This window comes from Dreissena polymorpha, chromosome 2 (assembly GCF_020536995.1).
Source record: "Dreissena polymorpha isolate Duluth1 chromosome 2, UMN_Dpol_1.0, whole genome shotgun sequence".
In the NCBI taxonomy this organism is placed as follows: Eukaryota; Metazoa; Mollusca; class Bivalvia; order Myida; family Dreissenidae; genus Dreissena; species Dreissena polymorpha.
The window spans coordinates 104,462,658-104,482,932 of NC_068356.1; the positions used below are offsets into that span (position 1 = coordinate 104,462,658).

General features: G+C 34.9%; 2 protein-coding genes across 5 annotated transcripts in view; both read right to left on the bottom strand.

Moving 5' to 3' along the window:
• The window catches only part of LOC127868344 (anaphase-promoting complex subunit 7-like), a 209,300-nt gene that overhangs the window by 46,363 nt on the left and 142,662 nt on the right, over positions 1-20,275 (bottom strand). The window lies entirely within an intron of this gene.
• LOC127868348 (E3 ubiquitin-protein ligase RNF34-like) overlaps positions 12,914-20,275 on the bottom strand; it is a 179,967-nt gene continuing 172,605 nt past the window's right edge. For both annotated transcript variants that reach the window (XM_052410037.1, XM_052410035.1), the window contains exons 2-6: positions 18,495-18,635; positions 17,157-17,408; positions 14,995-15,159; positions 13,850-14,051; positions 12,914-13,287 (exon numbers count right to left, since the gene is read on the bottom strand). In XM_052410037.1, the coding sequence (XP_052265997.1) occupies positions 13,094-13,287; positions 13,850-14,051; positions 14,995-15,159; positions 17,157-17,408; positions 18,495-18,635 (954 nt within the window). In that variant the 3' untranslated portion in view covers positions 12,914-13,093. The remainder of the gene's footprint in view (positions 13,288-13,849; positions 14,052-14,994; positions 15,160-17,156; positions 17,409-18,494; positions 18,636-20,275) is intronic.

The window sequence follows — 20,275 nt, forward strand, 5'->3', positions numbered from 1 at the left end:
CAGTACATGTATAACCTAGTTTATGTTGACCATGACCACCTCACCCCTACCCGTAACTTGAACTTCCTAATCCTTCATTCCCGTTCCCAGTACCACATTAACTCCTTCTTCCCCAGAACCCTAAGGCATTGGAATAGTCTCCCATACCAGGTCAAGTCCAGTCCCAGCCTAGATATCTTCAAAGATAGGTTGGTGACAGTAACAGTCTAGCCACCTAACTATGTTTTTAATCTTGCACACTTTTATCTTTGAACTTTCATCTTTTAACCTGCACTAATATCTTATTTTTAACACAGTTTTCTTGACAGCGCCTCCCAGTTAAAGTCAGAATTTATTGCTCGGGAGTAACACGTAGACGAAGACGGCAACAAACTTCTAATAGGGAAGAAAGAAAATGAAAATGGTCCAATGTTGGTTACGATATATATTACGCCTGACCTAAAAGTAATTTATTCAGGGCTGAGTTGGGAACAGAGACTATAGAAGTAATGTTGCAGGAGGATAGTAGAATCTAGTGTCAAGTGTATTTACACTAATGCTGACCAGTTACGCAATGAATTAGATGAATGTCTAATAATATAACATAATATGTCAAGAAAAGCCAGACATTATATTTGTGACACGCCTCCTTCCTAAATTAGACATTGATGTATCCTGTGCATCAGTTTTGTTCCAAATTGATGGCTATGACTCTTTTGCAAGTAGTGAGAGGGGCCGTGGCGTGCACATTTATGCACGTCTTAGTCTAAATGTGACATCAAACGACCGTTTAAACTCGCTTTACTATGATGATTCTTGGTGTTACTGGAAATATGATAATAATGTTAACGTTAGAATTGCATATATAAATCGGTCCCAAACCTCGCCATAAATGTGTGAATACCAAATTAAGGTGATAAATAAAGCATCACAGACAGACTAGTGATAGACTTCTAATTACTGGAGGTTTCAACATGAAAAATATAGATTAGCATTCGTACAGTACTATAAATTCCGAAACCCATAAAGAATACAAGTTCATTGAGTGCCTGCTAGATAACTTTTTACACCAATATGTGCTTAAGCACATCAGATTCCGTTAAAATCAACCCTGTAATACTTCGAACGGACCTTATAATTAGCAAAAATGAAATTGACGTTGATAATATAACTTGATAACATAATATTTTGCCATCCTTAGGAGTTAGTGATCATTCTATTATTGTATTTGACTATGCCGCAGCATACCGTACACCCAGAGCAATACTGACAAAGTTCAATATTCAAAATGTGACATGGCATCTTTCCTGTCTGAATATGATAGGAGATAGATTGGCAAACGAAGCGTGAAAACTTGGATATTGATGGTATGTGGAATTCTTTCACAGATCAGTATTAACAAGTCTTAATTCTCATGTTCCTAAATGTTAACCCGAACCAGAATGTAAACCTAAACCAGGTTGGATGACCCCTTTTGTATTGAAAGTAATAAAAAGGAAAGAACATGCATGGGCTAAATACTTGAAAATTAAAAGAGAATCTTATTTTCTATTGTATAAAAAGATACTAAACAGTGTAAACGACAGCGTTAAAAATAGTAAAAATTGACTTAAGAGAATTGCTCTATATGCAAAACGTGAACCTAAACATTTTTGGAGGTATGTTAAACAAACTATATCAAAATCATATACAATGTATTGGAAACAGTGTTTTTACGCAGGAAAATCATAACAATTTTACCCAGGTAATTGATATAAACTTTGATGGACCGATGGGCAAAAATCGAAGTGGGCTCCTATGAAATTAAGAAGTTACTCTTTTGACGATTTTAAAACCTGACAATTATAAAGCGTTGCAACGCGAAATGATTGAATAATTTGGAAAGTTCTGTTGTTGTCGTTATATTTTGGGAAACTACAAGGATTGCTTATATAGGTAAAAAATACATCCGTTCATAGCATGAGCACGGATGGTCGAGTGGTCTAAGCGGGAGACTTTACTCCAGGACTCCAGTGGTCAATGGTTCGAGCCCTGTTGACGTTTACTTTTTTATCCTTTTTTAATTGTATTCATGTTTTTTTACTGGATATTTTTCGGTCCAATGTTTAAATTTTTCAATATAAAGCATTTAATGACAAGCTTCAATACATGCCAAAATCTGTGAAAAGGCCGCTTTAAAGGAAAAAAACGAAACTCTTTCTCATGATGTTCTTAAAGTATTTTTACAATTTATAAAAAAATAAGCGGCATATAAAACATTTTATGAAGCAACTATTAATCCCTAAGCCAAAGATCTAGAGAATCTCTAGGTATTTGCATAAACAAACTAACAGTAACATAATTGTGTGCTACGTAATTTAAAAATCATAGCAGTAGCACCACCCTGGAATAAACATAAGGGGCGTAGCTGCTATTAGGCACAGCAGGCCCGGCCCTATAATTCTTTTTGAAACATGAAAAAAAAGCTTCAACTTCTAAAAACACATTAAATTGTTGACCCTGAGGGGGGTGAGGTGTTAGAAATCTGCATTTCATATTGACATAATCCTCAGACAATGGATTCTGGTCTTGTTACTTGTTCAAGGGACATATCTTCCAATTATCAACTCTACTTCTTTCTATGTGCATAGATTCTAGCTCGCTACTTTTCACGTGACTTGCTGTAACACGTTTGTAAACATAGATCTACATGTAGATCTACTTGTCTCTTTTCCAAGACTACAGTAAGTTGTAATCGATTATCGGTGGATTATTTTAGAAACATTTCGAATGATGTTTATGACCGCGAAAAATTAAAATGGAGCACTTGCCCCGTATCCCGATCCATTGACTGAATCTGGGTCGGTTCGGTCCCTTGATGCCGAACAAAAAACGTGCTGTTATAGACATGCAGACAGTATTATTATCTGAAAGAATTCCTTGGTTTGACTAGTGAATAAGTGGAGTGTTACACTTTTAAATGTTTCTTTGTTCCATATTGTTTTAAAATTTAGTTTTAAAGATAATACAGTAAAATTTAGTTCTCTGTCAAATATCAAAGAAAAACAGGCCAAAGTCTTATCTTAAATTATTTGTCTAGATATGCTTTAAATCTCACCACAGGCGTTATAGGATTAAAAAATTTTCAGGGGAGGACCCCCGTTCCCCCAGTTTTTATATATCATACCCGGGCCTACAGCTCAAGAAAATGCTAGCTACGCCCCTGAACATGACACCCAAAATCATGAGAATGATCGGCGTTATAGTATTTGGTAACCATTTAATATATATAAAACTTCTTTTTCACTATTTCTTCCGTACAGGGAAGGACAGAAAATGAAATGCTAATACCTCGTATGACAGACAAGGCACATATTGAATTGTTTTCCCGCGCTTGCACTATAACAACTGGTACGTATATTTCATGACTGTTTTGATAAATACTGCGTATCTTACTGACATAAATCAAAATAAGTTTATTCTTGTCACTTTAGTCATACAATTTCGCGAGATCTTCGTAAGTGTGGGTCTTTTTCCTAAGTTAAGACTTAGTTCGTTCATTGCTGTATTGATAAGGATACAGTGGTCCCCATCAAATATGCATGTCATCACTATTTTATTCAATCGTGTTCTTACAGAATGGACAAGAAATGAAATAGTATTGAAATAATATCGATCGAACGTTAACGGTTTGTGTAATAATGGTTTCATCTCCGTTGGAATGTCTTTGGACTACAAAATCGAGGATTGCTTGATAAGATTTGTGCAATGTTAACATAACGTTTGTGGGGATTGGTCTTGAAGTAATTTTTACGGCCATTCATTATCCTTATATGGTTATAACAAATACATTTTTGACAGATTTTTGTATTAAACCTTGTTTAGTAAGAGCTTTGTTTGAAGCATAACAAAAACTGTAAATATTTTATTTAATTGTTACTGCATATCGCTGTATAATGGTAATGAAAGATATTTATACAGAAAGTTTGACTTAATTGGATTTACTTCGGATTGGGAAATTATATATATTTGAAGGATGTAATGTTGAAGAAATGTGGGCTATATTCACTAGTAAATATGATCACTGTGTAAAATAATGTCCCTAAAAGTAAGCCTAAAAAGGGCTACAAGCCTAAACCCTTATGGATGACTAATGAGTCATTATTACTTATTTAAAGAAAACGTCATGATTGGAACAAATACCTAGCAACGAGAAGATTTGATGATTTTGAAGAGTATAAACTGTACAGAAATAGAACAAATTAATGTGTTTAAAATACAAAGAGAAACTATGAAAGAAAAATATCCCAGAAAATTTAAAATGAACCTAAACAGTTTTGGAGGTATGTCAAGAGTAAAACAAAATCTTTAGTTGGGTTTTTTTACTTAAAAACAGACAGTGGTGAATTTACCAAATCAGACATTGAGAAAGCGGAAATGTTAAATGCATTTTTCTTAAATGTGTTTACAAAAAACAACAACATAGAAACAGTACCTAATGTTACAGACTAGGAAGTATTAAGCAACCTTACAGTTGTCAATGTATCTGAAGAAGCCGTTTTAAAATTGTTAATTGAATTTGATGAAAGCAACTCTATGGGGCCGGACAATATGGATCCGGTTCTGCTAAAGAGTATGGCAGATGTTTTTGTAAAACAATTTACATTAATTTTTATCAAATCGGTATCATCTGGTATAGTTCCGTCTACATGGAAAGAAGCTCGAATCACCCCTTTGTTTTAAAAAAGAAGCAGATCTGATGTAAGCAATAACCGTCCAGTAAGTCTTACATCCATTGTATGCAAGATGCTCGATAGCATCAATCACAGTGACTTGCTGCCAGATCAACAATTTGGTTTTCGAAGTGGAAGATCAACCTCACTTCAGCTACTTAACGTTATTGAAAAATGGACAGAACATGTTGTACGTTATCAAAGTTGGGATACAATATATTTTGCCCTGACCAAGGCCTTTTACAAAGTGGCTCACCAACGATTTCTGACGAAGATATCATCCTATGGAATAAAGGGCACCTTATAATCTTGGCTTAGTAGCTTTTTATTGGGCCGTCAACAGTATGTTTCAATTAAAGGTTACTCTTCCCAATGGAAACGAGTCGAGAGTGGAGTACCCCAGTGCCCTGGAGCCCATACTATTTATAATCTATGTAAATGATAATCCCTATATTGCTTAAAATCATACATCGATATTCGCTGATGACACAAAACTCTTTACTACAACGGATGAAAAAGACATACTGCAAAACGATTTAAACAATCAAACAAAATGGGCGGATTAATGGGAACTTTCATTTAATGATGATAAATGTTAAGGAATCCATTACGGACATAACTACCCTGATTATACCATGAACAACGAGACTTAAGAATCTGTAAAAGAAGACACAGACCTTGGAGTAACCTTCACCAGATATAAAAAATTTAGTCAACACATAAATAAGAAGATAAATCGAGCCAACAGTATACTAGCAGTTATAAAAGGGTCTTTTGGATATCTTGATAACTACTCCTTCTTGAGACTTTACACTGCATTGGCGAGGACCTGGAATTTGCTAATTTAGTTTGGCACCCATACCTCCGTAAGGATATTGAGAGCATTGAGCGGGTCCAAAAGAGGGCGACAAAACTTGTTCCGAACATAAGAGATCTGCCATACCAGACCTGACTAAAAGAACTTAAGTTACCTATACTAGCAGGGGAGAATACGAGGGGATATGATTCAGACATTTAAGCTTGTGGAGATTCTTGACGATTGACCTGTTGAAAATGTTTTTACTACATCAAAATTTGTCAGAAGAGTACACTCCCTGAAACTTGAAAAACCAAGATGTACACTTTCATTTACACTGAACCAGATCTCCAACATAGTTATAAATGTATGGAACACTTTACCCAAGCATGTTGTAGATGCAGAAACCCTGAATAGTTTCAAAAAACGCTTAGACACTGACAAGAACATATGTTGTATGAGTACTAAATGAAAAAGTGATGTGTTTGAGAAAAACTTTGCCCCCCTTTTCGGCGATTTTGACCCATTTACTTGACGTTTGACCTTGAGGGATGACCTTGACCTTTCACTACTCAAAATGTGCAGGTCCATGAGATACACATGCATGCCAAATATCAAGTTGCTATCTTCAACATTGCAAAAGTAATGACCAAGATTAAAGTTTTGGACAGACACACACAATGGCATACAGGCCAAAAACAATATACCCCCTCTTCTTCGAAGAAGGAGGCATACAAATGTGTTAGATATCTTAACAGTAAACCATACTAGATACACTCTTATCAGTCACCACATCATATTATTTTAAATACCAAACAAAGCTGGTCTATACGAAGTTCGCCTGACGGAGAACTAAAACGTGACGATGTCCTTACATATGTGCCCGAAAACCACCCAACAGGTATCCTCTACAGGTTACCACACTAATGTGGGGTTTTCTGGTTATTTCCCTTCTATTACGACTTACTTTTCGCCATAAACTTGAGTTTGACAGCAGCTCGTCACTGCGCTTGTCCAGCACATAAAGATACAAACATGAGGAAATGAACAAAAGGATAAACCATTGCAAAATTAGTCTGGCAAAACAAAAACCGGGTTGAACTCGAGTTCCCAGGTGACGTCATTCAAGTTTAACGGGACTCAGTTGTGATGCTCGTGTTACTCGATTACACGTGTAAATTCAACCTATGTGAACGCACTCATTAGGCCTACTCCAGGTTAGGCTTGATTTTGGAGGAAAAACTAATACATGTGGGTGAAACAAATCTAACACGTCAAAAAAACTGTCAAAATCACAACCGAATCAACCGTAATTATTTAAATAAAATGCCATTGCTGGATTTAATGGGACAGGAGTTTTTGCAATACGGATTATATAGTCATTGGTGAGAATATTAAGAAAGAAATATATATACAAAACTAAAAAGTGCAATGCGCAAACAAGAACGTGAACAATATACTTATGTATCCTACTATAGGCTTTCGGTTAAGTTATACATGCTTTTTTAAATACAATTTATGTACTGTAATTTTGGATTATGCATGAAGTAGTTTTAATTCTCATAACAAGGGCCAATATCCGAAAATGTTTTTCAGTGATAGTGCTTTGCAATAAACGCTTTCATGCTGTCAAAAATAGACCTCATTTAACTGAAACTGAAAGGCACATGTGTGACATTGTTTTTAAAGACCCCGAATTGAAGCACCTTTCATTGGCGACTAGTGTTATTGTTCAATACAATATTGAGTAACACTTAAACAAGAACAACAATCAGTTTATTTGCAACAACATACATGTATATAAATATTCATGAGTTTAATTGTCAGTGTCATAATAATAGATGTGTAAACTAAATTCTTTGTTAAAATAACATTTTTAATAAACAATGAATGAGAAAAGAATAGTGGTAGAACTAGATTTAAACAATTATAATCAAGTAAATAGTCTGTCTTTCACAAGAATACCATTATGGGCCTTAAGCGCTCACCCAAGTTCAAAGACACCAATCATTGAAGATTTGACCACACGATCTGGTTTTTGCCATACGATCTGGTTTTTGCCACACTTTACCTAGATTCAAACATGACGTTCATATTGCCAAGACAAAACATTCTGACCTTTTCCAGATTCCAACATGACCTTTGTATTGTCAAGATAAACATTTTGACAATTTTCGTACAGAACATAAATGTTGCACAAGAAAGGCAACAATTAAGCCTGATAACTCGTTTTTTGGAGCATATGACCATAATTTAATTTCAAGTTACCCAGTTTCAAACTCAGCCAAGACATCATTGGGATAAATCTTCTGACCAAGTTTCATTAAAATTGGACAATTATTGTGGCATCTACAGAGTAGATCTAACCAAGGTAAATCATGATAAAGGAAGACAAACAAAAGGCGACAAAAGCAAAGTGTCCTCAGGCTACTTAAAATTAACATACTTTACTATAACTTAATTAAACAATGTTCAATCAATATCTTGTATAAATAGACATTTTAAACGCCCAAAAGCGCTGTATAGTAAGGTTACTTACAAAGGCTTATAGTTAGCACTGCTTTCTTTAAAACTTTAATTGTTAATAAGATTTCACATATATGTTTCAATCCCTGCAACAAAAACCATATCTAGATTCAACTGTAAATAAAAGTGTAAAACAGCTAAAATATAAATAACAATTAGTCATTTTATAAGGTCAATATAGGCCAATACTGATTGTCAAAGGGGCTTTCTTTGTGTAAACAATAGTCTTTCACAGCAAAAAACAGAAAGCATATTTTATCAGATATGGTCACTCCATATAAAGAAGTGACACATTAACCCTGGAGAAAAACAAAAAAACACAAGAAATAAAACAGAGAATTTCAGCAAGTAATTGATCCTTACCCATACTTCGTATTCATAAATTATATGTAAAAAAATGTGTATGTATAAGGATTTCTCAATTAAAGTCTTGTTCACTGGTTATTAAGGGCTGTCGTAACATAGTGGATATTTTGTTTGCAAAGGAACCTGGAGGTCACAAGTGCGATCACCACTGTTGGAGTGTTTTTTGGATCTCCTCCATAGAAACCAAGTACCGCTTCTAGTCCCAGGAAACGACCTCAAGAGCATTTCAAATAAGAAGTAAGTACTTTAAATGCAATTAATACAAAATAAATAGTTTAAACTGAACTATAAACTGGTAACAATGATTCACTAGTTTTAGGAAAGTGTTATCAAAGTACAAGTAGTAGAAACAGATGTGCTTGTTAATTGAAACTTTCAATTAACAACCAAATCTCAGACTAAGTACTTTTTTACATCACATCACATCATTCTGAATGAATTCATGGTATAAGCTCCATTTATAGCCTGTTCACATGGTTTTCAAATAATGCAGAATTAGTTGTTAGTCTTTTCTAAGACTAAGAATAGATTACTGACTAACTGTTGATTGAGTGTTCATATATTCACGGAATTAGCCAAGTAATAAAGCATTATCTTTAAAAATAGCTACAATATTTCCTTCATTGAACCCAATAAGGAAGAGCCAACGTGAGAATTTTGAAAACAAGAGCACCGCATAGCCGGTGCCACACTCGGCTGCGAAAGCTTGTCAGAATATTTTTTTAGAGGTCACAGTGACCTTGACCTTTGAACTAGTGACCCAAAAATGGGTGTGGCGTGTATAACTCATCAACGTGCATCTACATATGAAGTTTCAAAGTTGTAGGTGGAAGCACTTTGACTTTAGAGCCTATGTTAAAGTTTTATATTAGAGGTCACAGTGACCTTGACATTTGACCTAGTGACCCAAAAATGGGTGTGGCGTGTAGAACTCATATAGGTGCATCTACATATGAAGTTTTTAAAGTTGTAGGTGGAAGCACTTTGACTTAAGAACCAATATTAAGGTTTTAGCACGATGCCTACGGCGGACAGCTGACAGCGGACAACAAGCTGGCTATGACAATACCTCGGGCTTTCTCCGAAAACAGCCGAGCTAAAAATTAATTTGGCTAAACAAAATAGACAATTGTGGCGGTAATAAATGTGCACAGAAAAATGTTATACGTTATTCACGTAAACATTTAAGTATATAAATTGGTTAACTGGTCTTGTCTCAACTTATTATGAACATGCTGCAAATAAATGGACAGTATTCCAAATCTTGACCATTAAAGAATTATAGAATGAAAGTAAAAAGTTGGTCGCCAAATCAAAGTCTCAAAATTTACTTTGAAAGACAGCAAATGATGAGCTAATCAAAAACCACCACAGTCTATGGTGAATTCCAACTTAAAAATACAGTTAAAAATCACTCACAGCAATATGATGTGATGGTTAAATAATTATGCTGCAAAACAAAACGTATAAGTTACAATATATTGATTCTCAGTCTGAACCACAATGTATAAAACCAGCCCAATGCTTTACAAACTCTTATCACACTATAAACAGTTGCCCTGTCATATTCCAATTGGGCAATAATACTTTTGTTGTGCATAAATTTCAAAACTTGCTTCTGCGACTGCAAAGTCGGCCAGGTAGTTCTTGAACAGAAGGGCTAGGTGTATACAGATTAATTTATACTTATTGCTTCACAGACAGCGGTTTCTGTTTATGAATGACACACAAACATTAAATGCAGCAATACAGAATTTTTAAAAATTAAAAGTGCAGCTATAAAACTTGTCACTTGTGTTACTTGCATTGTGTATTTTTGATAACTGATGATATGTCTATTTTTTTAAATAAAATATAACATTGGGCATTACAGAGAAACCAAATATGCAGTTTACGGCCTTCACAAAATAATTAATTCTTTTTTTATATAAATATTATGCCATTAAAAATCAAACATCGCAGGGTGACTCATGCATGATGTTTTCCATCAAACTGTTGGTATAGCCCATGAGCCTAATTCTATGAAAAAGCTTGCATTTACATATATAAATCATAAATGAATACATACACATTTATAAAAAATGATAACATTGGCATAACGACATATAAGGCAATCATTCAGCCTATACCATTTCTAAACTAGAGCTTTGTCGCAGACCCGACGAATACCCCCACATGCTGCATTGACCCAGATTATTTTGCATGTTGTCTTGACAAAAAACAGCGGACACCATGCTCAATGTTTAAAACACACTAAGTGACCCTGTGACCTAGTTTTTGAACCGGCATGGCCCATGTTCGAACTTGAACTACACATCATCTAGATACAACTTCTGACAAAGCGTGGTAAAGATCAGATGAAAACTACTTGAATTAGAGAACGAACACCATGCTGAATGTGTAAAACGTACTAAGTAACCCTGTGACCCAGTTTTTGATCTGGCATGGCCAATGTTCGAACTTGGCCTTAAGATCATCTAGATACAACTCTAGATATTGGATGAAAACTACTTGAATTAGAGAGCAGACAACATGCTGAATGTTTAAAACACACTAAGTGACCCCTCCCCTTGACCTAGTTTTTGACCTGGCATGACCCATATTCATTCTTGACCTAGACATCATCTAGATACAACTTCTGACCAAGTTTGGTGAAGATCGAATGAAAGCTACTTGAATAAATGACCAGACAGTATGCTCAATGTTTAAAACACAATGACCAAATGACCTAGTTTTTGACCTGCCATGCCCAAAGTTTAAACTTAGCCCAGAAATCATCTAGATACAACTTCTGACCAAGTTTGGTGAAGCTCGGATGAAAACTACTTCAATAAGAGAGTGGACATCATGCTCAATGTTTAAAACACACTAAGTGACCTCATGACCTAGTTTTTGACCCTGAATGACCCACATTTGAACTTGACATACACATCATCTATCGTGATACAACATCTGACCAAGTTTGGTTAAGATCGGATCAACTTGAATTAGAAAGCGGACACTTAATACGGACCGACAGACAGACAGACAAGTTCACTCCTATATACCCCACTAAACTTGTTGGGGTATTACTAGTGATTGTCCCAAGGACTATAGTCATTAACATTTTGGCACCCACTTGTTTCTAAATAAAACAAGAGGCCCATGAGGGCCTGAATCGCTCTATTGCTATAAAAAATGTGCAAGTTTGGAAAGAATAAGATGGAAACTGTGTGCTTAAATAATTGGATGAAAACTGTGGAATTAATTGCGTAAACAAGCGGGCTTTCAAAATTTTCTCATATTCAAGGGGAAGTCATTCTGGACTTATTGCTTGGATATTGCTCTTTTTACAAAAGGATATAAGTCCTCATTGATATAAAGACACTGTGCAAGTTTGCCAAGAATTTGATGAAAATTATGGACTTAATCAAATAAAAAAACTGAATTTTCATTTTTTTCTCAAATTTAAGGGGAGATAATTCTTGACTTATAACTCCGATATTGCTCATTTTCAATAGGGTTTGACTCATCATTCAGATAAAGACACTGCAAGTTGGGAAATGATTGGATGAAAACTGTGGACTTTATTGCGTAAACAAGCCTTATTTCACAATTTTCTCAAATTCAAAGAGAGATAATTCTGGACTTTTGACTCTGATGTTTCCCATTTTCAATAGGGTTCGAGTCCTCATTAATATAAAGACACTGAACAAGTTTGAAAAGAATCAGATGAAAACTGTGGACTTAATCGCGTAAACAAGAAAAAGTCTAACGCACGCACGCACGGGCGATGGAAACCACGCCATGACATAAGCTCTTCAGGCCTTTAGCCAGTAGAGCTAAAAATTATCGCAGTTACAGCATCACACTCTATGAAAGTTCATCAGAAACCAAGCATTCACTAGGGACGGCAATGATTAGTTAATTAAATTTACATTAATATCTTTAAATACAGTGATATCAGTGAAATACAGCATTTAATGGTACTGTTTAAAATGTTATTTCCACCAGTATGACAAAATCTATGCATTATAAAATATGCATAACAACAAGTGCAGGACTGACTACTCTTCAATTATGAATACAAAATTTGGCTTTGTCTACATTTGCAAGTGAAATACTCCAATTTTTGGTATTAAATATCAGCTACATATATACAGCTATATATATATATATATATATATATATATATATATATATATATATATATATATATATATATATATATATATATATATATATATACAGTGCTCTGGTAAACTTTATAAAGCTAGAACATAAACAACCTGAGTATAGAAGGATATTGGGGAATAATTTTGGTTCAGAAAATTTATTATGGTTTTACTTATGAATTATTTTAAATTATAGGCATGACACTGTCAATTATTTTCACTTACCAGACAATAATTACTAATACATAACATAAAATATTATGTTTACACTGAATATACAATTTAACATCAACAACAGTATGAAAAAGTAACAATCACAAACAAATTCAATTTAAAACAACATGATAATGTTGAAGCTTTTGCATATGAAATAAAAATTAAACATTAATGTTTTTTTTAAAGCTGTATGGAGCAGAATGTTTTCTTGTATAAAACAAAGTTGAGTGTCCTTAAAAAGTCCAGAAAAGAATTTTAAATTATTATCAAAAATAAATAAAAAATTCCGAACAATATCTAAATACTTTCTTTTACATTTCTTAAACAATGAATTGGTCCTGTTCTTAAGCCTTGAAGATATGTACAGCACGCACAACAAACTGTCTGCACACCGGGCACTCCGAGAGCTGCTTTCCACACTTGGTACACGAGACCATATGTCCGCACTCCAAGAGCACACAGTCTATAGCTGCATCCATGCAGATCTTGCAAATATCTGACTCGTCACCACCGCTACCACCACCGCCTTGTGCCTCTGCTGAAAAATGGTTTAAAAGTTCATGGTTATGTAGATGTTTCTTAGGACATATAAACATGAACTGAGATTATAGAACTAAAAAAAAAACTTTACATCCGATATCACAAAGACCATGAATATGTGCCATTTTCAAAATTTTACATTGAACATAGCTGCAGGACTCTGTCTGCAATTAAATTGCTTTCTTTATGTTATTGGAACATTTCAATAGATGGTATCCAATTTTCAGCTACCACGTAAATCCAGGCATTGTCAGTATTTTTTTAAATTAATTGCAGATTCCAGTTATGCGGATAGGCAGACAGACTGACATGACAGATGATGAGCAAACCTCATAGTCCGCGCCATTCAAATGGGCAGGGGACTTTAGTTAAACGGTAATTTTTATACGGTGTATAACACTTTAAGTTAAGGAACATTCCTATCATAGTTGGTTACAATCTGCTCATAAGTAGCAAACAAAAACTTCATAGACATTCTCGACAGTGAATGAACATGTCAGAAAATTGGTTCTAAGGTTCTAAGGTGCAGACTATATAACGATTTTGCCCATATTTTGTACCTCTTTGTTTGTTGATTTCATTGGATTTCCACAGCTGTTTTACTCTAACAACCAGTTCTTGTCTTTCTCTACATCCTTTGAAATCAACAAAGTTGTTCACAAGAAGGCGTTTTAGACATCTGTTACTCAGTTCATCAATTTGGTCCTCAGACTTCACGTGTTCCAGTCGAATATGTGGATTGTCAGCAGTAGTTTCTTTTGTCTGAAGTTTGAAACAAAAAATCAACATTTATTATTTTTGCTTAATTCTTAGACAGTCCTCCATTTTTTTCAAATAATTCATCCTTAAATATCTAAATGAAGTCATTGGAATAAAGTATCTGCAAACTGGAAACATTATTCAAACACAAAGACAAAACAATGTTGTATTTATACATATTAAACAAAGGAATACACAAATATGAACAGGTACAGCCAATAGTATGCAAGTTTATTTCTGCTGATTTATACTATCACTACCAGGTTATTTAGGGATTCAAGTCAGGATGTGTTTACCGTAATTACTCTGAGTTTTCGGACACCCCTTTTTTAGCCAAAATAATTAATTTTAATGCCTCTATATTTGGGGAATAAAGTCTTAATTATCAGACAGTCAATTTTAAAACTGGCAGATGAATGCCAGAGGGCAATCAACCATTACATTTTTGTTTTTGGGTCAGTAATAAACAATGGTTTCTTTCAACATCTTTTGAAATTATATCGAATTAATAAAGCAATAAGTTTAATGTTTTTATTTTTATGTATAATTTCAGATAAGTGATTTCGAATATGTTAAGTTGTATTGTATTTATTTCAAAGCACAGAAAGAAGATTACAGCACAATAAAATTATTGCACATTGTTTTATAGTTTTTATTTCAATTTAATAGTTGACAAACAAACATAACACACATGTCTCTAAATTTTCAGGCACCTGTATTTTTTAAATATATTTTTCGTATCTAAACTTTCAGACACGAGAAGTAATTATTTTTAATTGTCGGAAAACTTAAGAGTAGATTGAGTTATCATGGCTCCACCAGCAAGTTACACAATACATTCAATCATGCCTGGTATCTCTAACAGAGACTAAAACACTGTTTTACAATTAAATGTTATGCCAGTAACATTTTAACACCAGTGCAACTTGTGTGAAATCCACCCTACCTCCTGGGTATCACTTAGTTGTGATGTGTTTGATTCCTCGGCTGTCTGCCCAGTTCTGACGGTGTTTGGCATATCTGCACTAGGTGGGGGTGCGGGCTCACTGTCTCGTGGTGTCCCTGTGTTCTCAGGTGGTTTTGGTCTGCCCGGTATAGTGGTGGTCTCATCCTGAAGAATACAATCTTGTATGTCTCACACTACAATTACAGTTTGTATTGTTTCTGTGACAGCAGTATTTCATAAATTCAATGTTTGTAGTATGTGAAGACATAACAAGGGACAAAATTGTCACAAAACCAGGTTTTCAACTCAAAGTGTGACCTTGGCCTTGGAGATATCGAAGAAATTCTTTCCCCCGACAAATGATTTTAAAATCTCACCATGAACAACATAGTTATGGCCCGGACAAGCTCATTTATGGCCATTTTTGACCTTTGAACTCAAAGTGTGACCTTGACCTTGGAGATATCGACATAATTCTTTCGTATGACACACCGTCCAATGATGGTAAACCAATGTGCCGAGTGATTTTAAAATCTCACAATGAACAAAATAGTTATGACCCGGACAAGCTTGTTACGCCCGCGCGCCTGCCAGCCCGCCCGCCGACATTCGCCAATCTAATAACCAGTTTTTTCCTTCAGAAAACCTGGTTAAAATGATTAATTACTATAATCAGTTCAAATAGAGTTGAAATCATAGGCACAGCTCTTTTTTAATAAGGGAAATCACGTTAATCTGTTCATAAACACTGCAAATACTCATACGTATTAAATGTTATACTCATATGTATTAAATGTCTGGTTAATCTACATCAATTTATTATGCATACAACAGTTGTTTCTAGCATTTTTAACCAGAGTACTTTTTAACGATTTATTAATATTTTTCAATTGGATTTTATGCATAGCATTTGTCAGATTATAAAATCCTAATTAAATTATTATATTATATGTTATATATATAACATATGCATATATATATAACATATAATATAATAATTTAACTAGGATTTAATGTGTACAGTTAACTATGCTACTTCAATATCTTTTGGCTTATATATCACAATGGTGCTCTTGCAATATTTCTGTTAGTTACAATGTACACAATGAACATAACAGCAATAAAACTCTACCATAAATTTACTTATTGAAAGAAAGTATTATTTGGTTATGTCTCAGGCTTCAAGCTGTTATACCATAAAAAATGGTTAGTCTCTTAGTAAGAAACATGAGGGCCCAAACATTGCTCACTTCTGTAATGCAGCATGGCAAGTTTCAACCCGATTGGCAAATTTGTAAAGGAAAACCTGATGTCTCAGCTCAAATATCAATCTGTGTTCTTTATGGTTTCAGGGAAGTTATTTGGGTTATTATGCTATATAAATACATTGCACACCACACCCAAGTCAGGGCCAATGTTGAACGCAGGGTAATAATGTGAACAGCCCGAAATATGATGTTTCACACCAAATAATAAAACACACTTTAAACTTGTAGATTCAGTTTTTTTAAAGTTACATACTTTTAACTCTATGTTAATAAAGAAAGCCTGAAAGCATGGCCAGTTTTGACCCCCAGGGAATGCATTTTACAAACTTAGACTTAGAAGACTACCACTTTACGCTGTTACAAATACTAAAGCCCTGACCTTTGCAATTTGACAAAATAATATTTTATTCAAGTTATTGCCTATAAAAGTAAAAGTAAAAGAAATAATGTTACCCATGGGGTGTGACAAGTTTTTTCCATAGGAGCAAGATTTCAATGAACTTGAGGAGGGCCCCAGTACGTTGTTACACACCAAATATTAAACCCCTGAAGATTGCAGTTACAGAGAGCATGTTTGTGTAAGGTTCACTTATTAAATCTACTTTAAGCTCTGTTGACCTGTATATGCAGCAGGCTGAAACGATTTTGGCAGCTTTCCGCCACTCAAAGATCATGCCTATTATGTTTTAATAAAATCTGTCCAGTCCCTAGGAGATGTCGATCTTCAATACAAAGTTGCTGAAAGACTGACGTATGAAAATGCAAAATGGGCAAAAGGGGGTCCCATAAGCTATCCATGTGAATTAAACATGTGAGCTAAATAAACATTCTTCAAATTATCACACTATGATGCCTAGCCTGCATTTAAATGAATGGTTTTGAAAATGCACTTACTGCATATCCATTTGGTGTGTTGCCATAGTACGAAAAGATGAGATCAATCAACTCTGTCTTTTCGCTGCATGTGGCAGTGTTGATGTTTTGCTTATGGAGCAAGGCTTTCAGATCTTTGACTTTCCACATCATGAGCTGTGCACGAGTGAATTTCCCATTCACTAATATGTAACATTTTTTACACTGGGAATCCAGACCAGAACGTGTAGCACAATTTGAGCAAAACATCCTACCACAGTCTTTGCAATGAGCCTGTAAGGGAAAATGTCAATTGTTAATTTATTATTTAACATGAAATGATGCTACTAACATATAAGGATTTATTTTAAATTAATTTGAGCATGTCTGATATGAGCAGATTTTTTCCAATCGATTTTAGACTTGATATAAAACACTTTCATCACCGGTTAATAACAAATCTATATAGTAAACTGCATACAATCTTTTATGCTAAATCTTAAACTTTACAAATGTTATTATCAACAAGTGATGTGTTTGTCAGTAACACATTGCCCCCTATTGCGCCGCTTTGAAGCCATGTATTTGACGTTTGACCTTGAAGGATGACCTTAACCATTCACCGCTCAAAATGAGCAGCTCCACGAGATACACATGCATGCCAAATATCAAGTTGCTGTCTTCAATATTGCAAAAATTATGACCAATGTTAAAATTTGGACGCCGCTTTGAAGCCATATATTTGACCTTTGACTTTGAAGGATGACCTTGACCTTTCACCACTCAAAATGTGAAGCTCCATGAGATACACATGCATGCCAAATATCAAGATGCTATCTTCAATATTGCAAAAGTTATTATTGTAAAAGTTTAAACAAGGTTAAAGTTTGGAGACAGAAAGGCCAAAAACCACACTAGAATGTTACATATCATATATTCATCAATTGAGCTTTGTGGTTTCAGCAGTGTGTCAGAAAGCATTTTGGAAAAAAATCAAGTTACCATTACATTGTAAGTGTTCTTTTTAAGAAAATTGCAAAGTCTAACCCCCATAATTTCATAAAAAATCAATAGAGCAGAACTAAAATCAAACTTGATCAGTAAGTCACGAAGATTAACTCCCACGCCCAAAATGCAAGAGTTAAGAAACAAAATGCCAGACAGACACTGCAACTCCTATATACCACCCTACCAGGGGCATAAAAAATTATTTTGCTATATGGTGTAACCAGTTTTGATCCCATGTATCCTGATTTGATGAAACTAATAAGAGGCTAAATATAAAAGGTTACATACCAAACATTACACATGTAATAATCAGAGATGATTCTTGCTTATAAATTGTATGATTTTAAAAATACTGTCTACTTAGAATGCAACCTGTTTCACAAATATTGGAATCAATGCCCCACAGTCCTGACATTTGGGTGGATTAAAAATGCTTTCAGCTGCTGCAGCAGGGTTGATATGGACACTTGTTCTTCCACCTTCATGCTCAAGTTTAACTACGCCTGCACCCATCTGTAATACAGTTAATGGTAACATAAATATATAAATATATATATATATATAAAGAAGGATTTTCCTTTGCAAACAGTTTATTGGTTTGTGACAAATGAAAAACATGCTTGCATGACTTGCTTGGTACAATGCTAGGTACAATACTTTATACATCACCTCTTAGCAGGTGGAAATGTGCGCATGCGTGAGATGAAGATGGCCGCACATTTGTGAGCTCTACAAAAATTTGAATATTTTTGCGTATTTTTACGGTATAATTACGAGTTCAAAATAAATTGTCTTAGTCTGTGTGTGGATTGCGAAATCTACTAACGAAGGATATCTCTCGAATTCTCCAAAAAAGGATAATTGATTGACAAAGTTGTGATTTTCTCGTGTCTCCTTTGTGTCTTTGCGACTTTTTTTGTCTCGTTATGGGTCAATGTTACTAGTAAACTATACGTGTTCGTGGATTTTGGTGACTGTTATTGATCAATCGATGTGTTTACCTGTCTACCTGTGTATACCTGTTCAAAACAACAATAACTTTTATCGGAGTATATTAACTGCGTCGTTGTGATATTTTCGACAATGTCAGCCAACAGAGTGCAAATAATGCACCCAATAACAAAAAGAGGACCAAGGACGAAGCGTCTCCAGGCTCTATAAGTGATCAACCCGACAAATGCAGCCGCGCTTCCAATCAGTCACCTACACAGCTATCAAGTGTCCCGGAAGTGCCATCTACACCGGTGTATCAAGCAGCAGGCCCTTACTTTCCACCCCATCTACAATACGTTGTTCAACACCATCAGCAAGGTATCGTACCGGGTTACGGAGTTGCCTCTCCTATTCCACTAAGCACTTCCGGTTCACCGGTGGCCTCACATCCCTCAGCCGCCAATGACAGTAATTTTCTGACTATTTTACATAAACTTGAATCTATTGAATGTAAATTGGTGAAGCTTGACCAAATTGAAAGTGATGTCGGCAAAATTTCCAAAAACGTAACCCGTGTTGAAGCCAGAATGTGCATTATGGGAACGAACTTCTCTAAACTCGAAACCAAATTACCCCGCTAAATGATATTGAAACAAGTCGGCAGTTTGATAGTCAGGAATGTCATGATTTAAAAGTAAAACTGTCTGTGTGAAATAATTGCGTTACAAACTGCGAAACAACCGTCAAAAAAAGCAAAAAGCTTGAACATTCAGTGGAGCTGGAGCTGGGGCGGCGGTCGCCGCCCTAATATTTTCGGCAAAAATGAAATTTCGGCAAAGACCTTTTTTTAATTTCAATACCCGTATATTTGAAAATATCTTTACCACGAAGCAAGGTAATCACGCTTTCGCGGTTATGACAAGTGTTTTGTTGATTGCCATCACCCGCCAGCAGTAATGTACGCGTCAATTATGTTGTTAATTCATCGGTCTCTTTTATACCATAATCCCTTTATTATTGAGTAATTAAACCAGTGAATCTTTAATTGTAGGTATGCTCTAAGACTTTGCTTCTTTTTATTAATATAAAGGAAAATATGGCATGAAACAAATGTGACTATATTAAATAGTCCTTAATTATCACAAAATTAATGCTATATGGTAATATTGGTTACAGGGCTTACTCTGCCATTCGCCAAATTAGCCAATGGCTACATATTG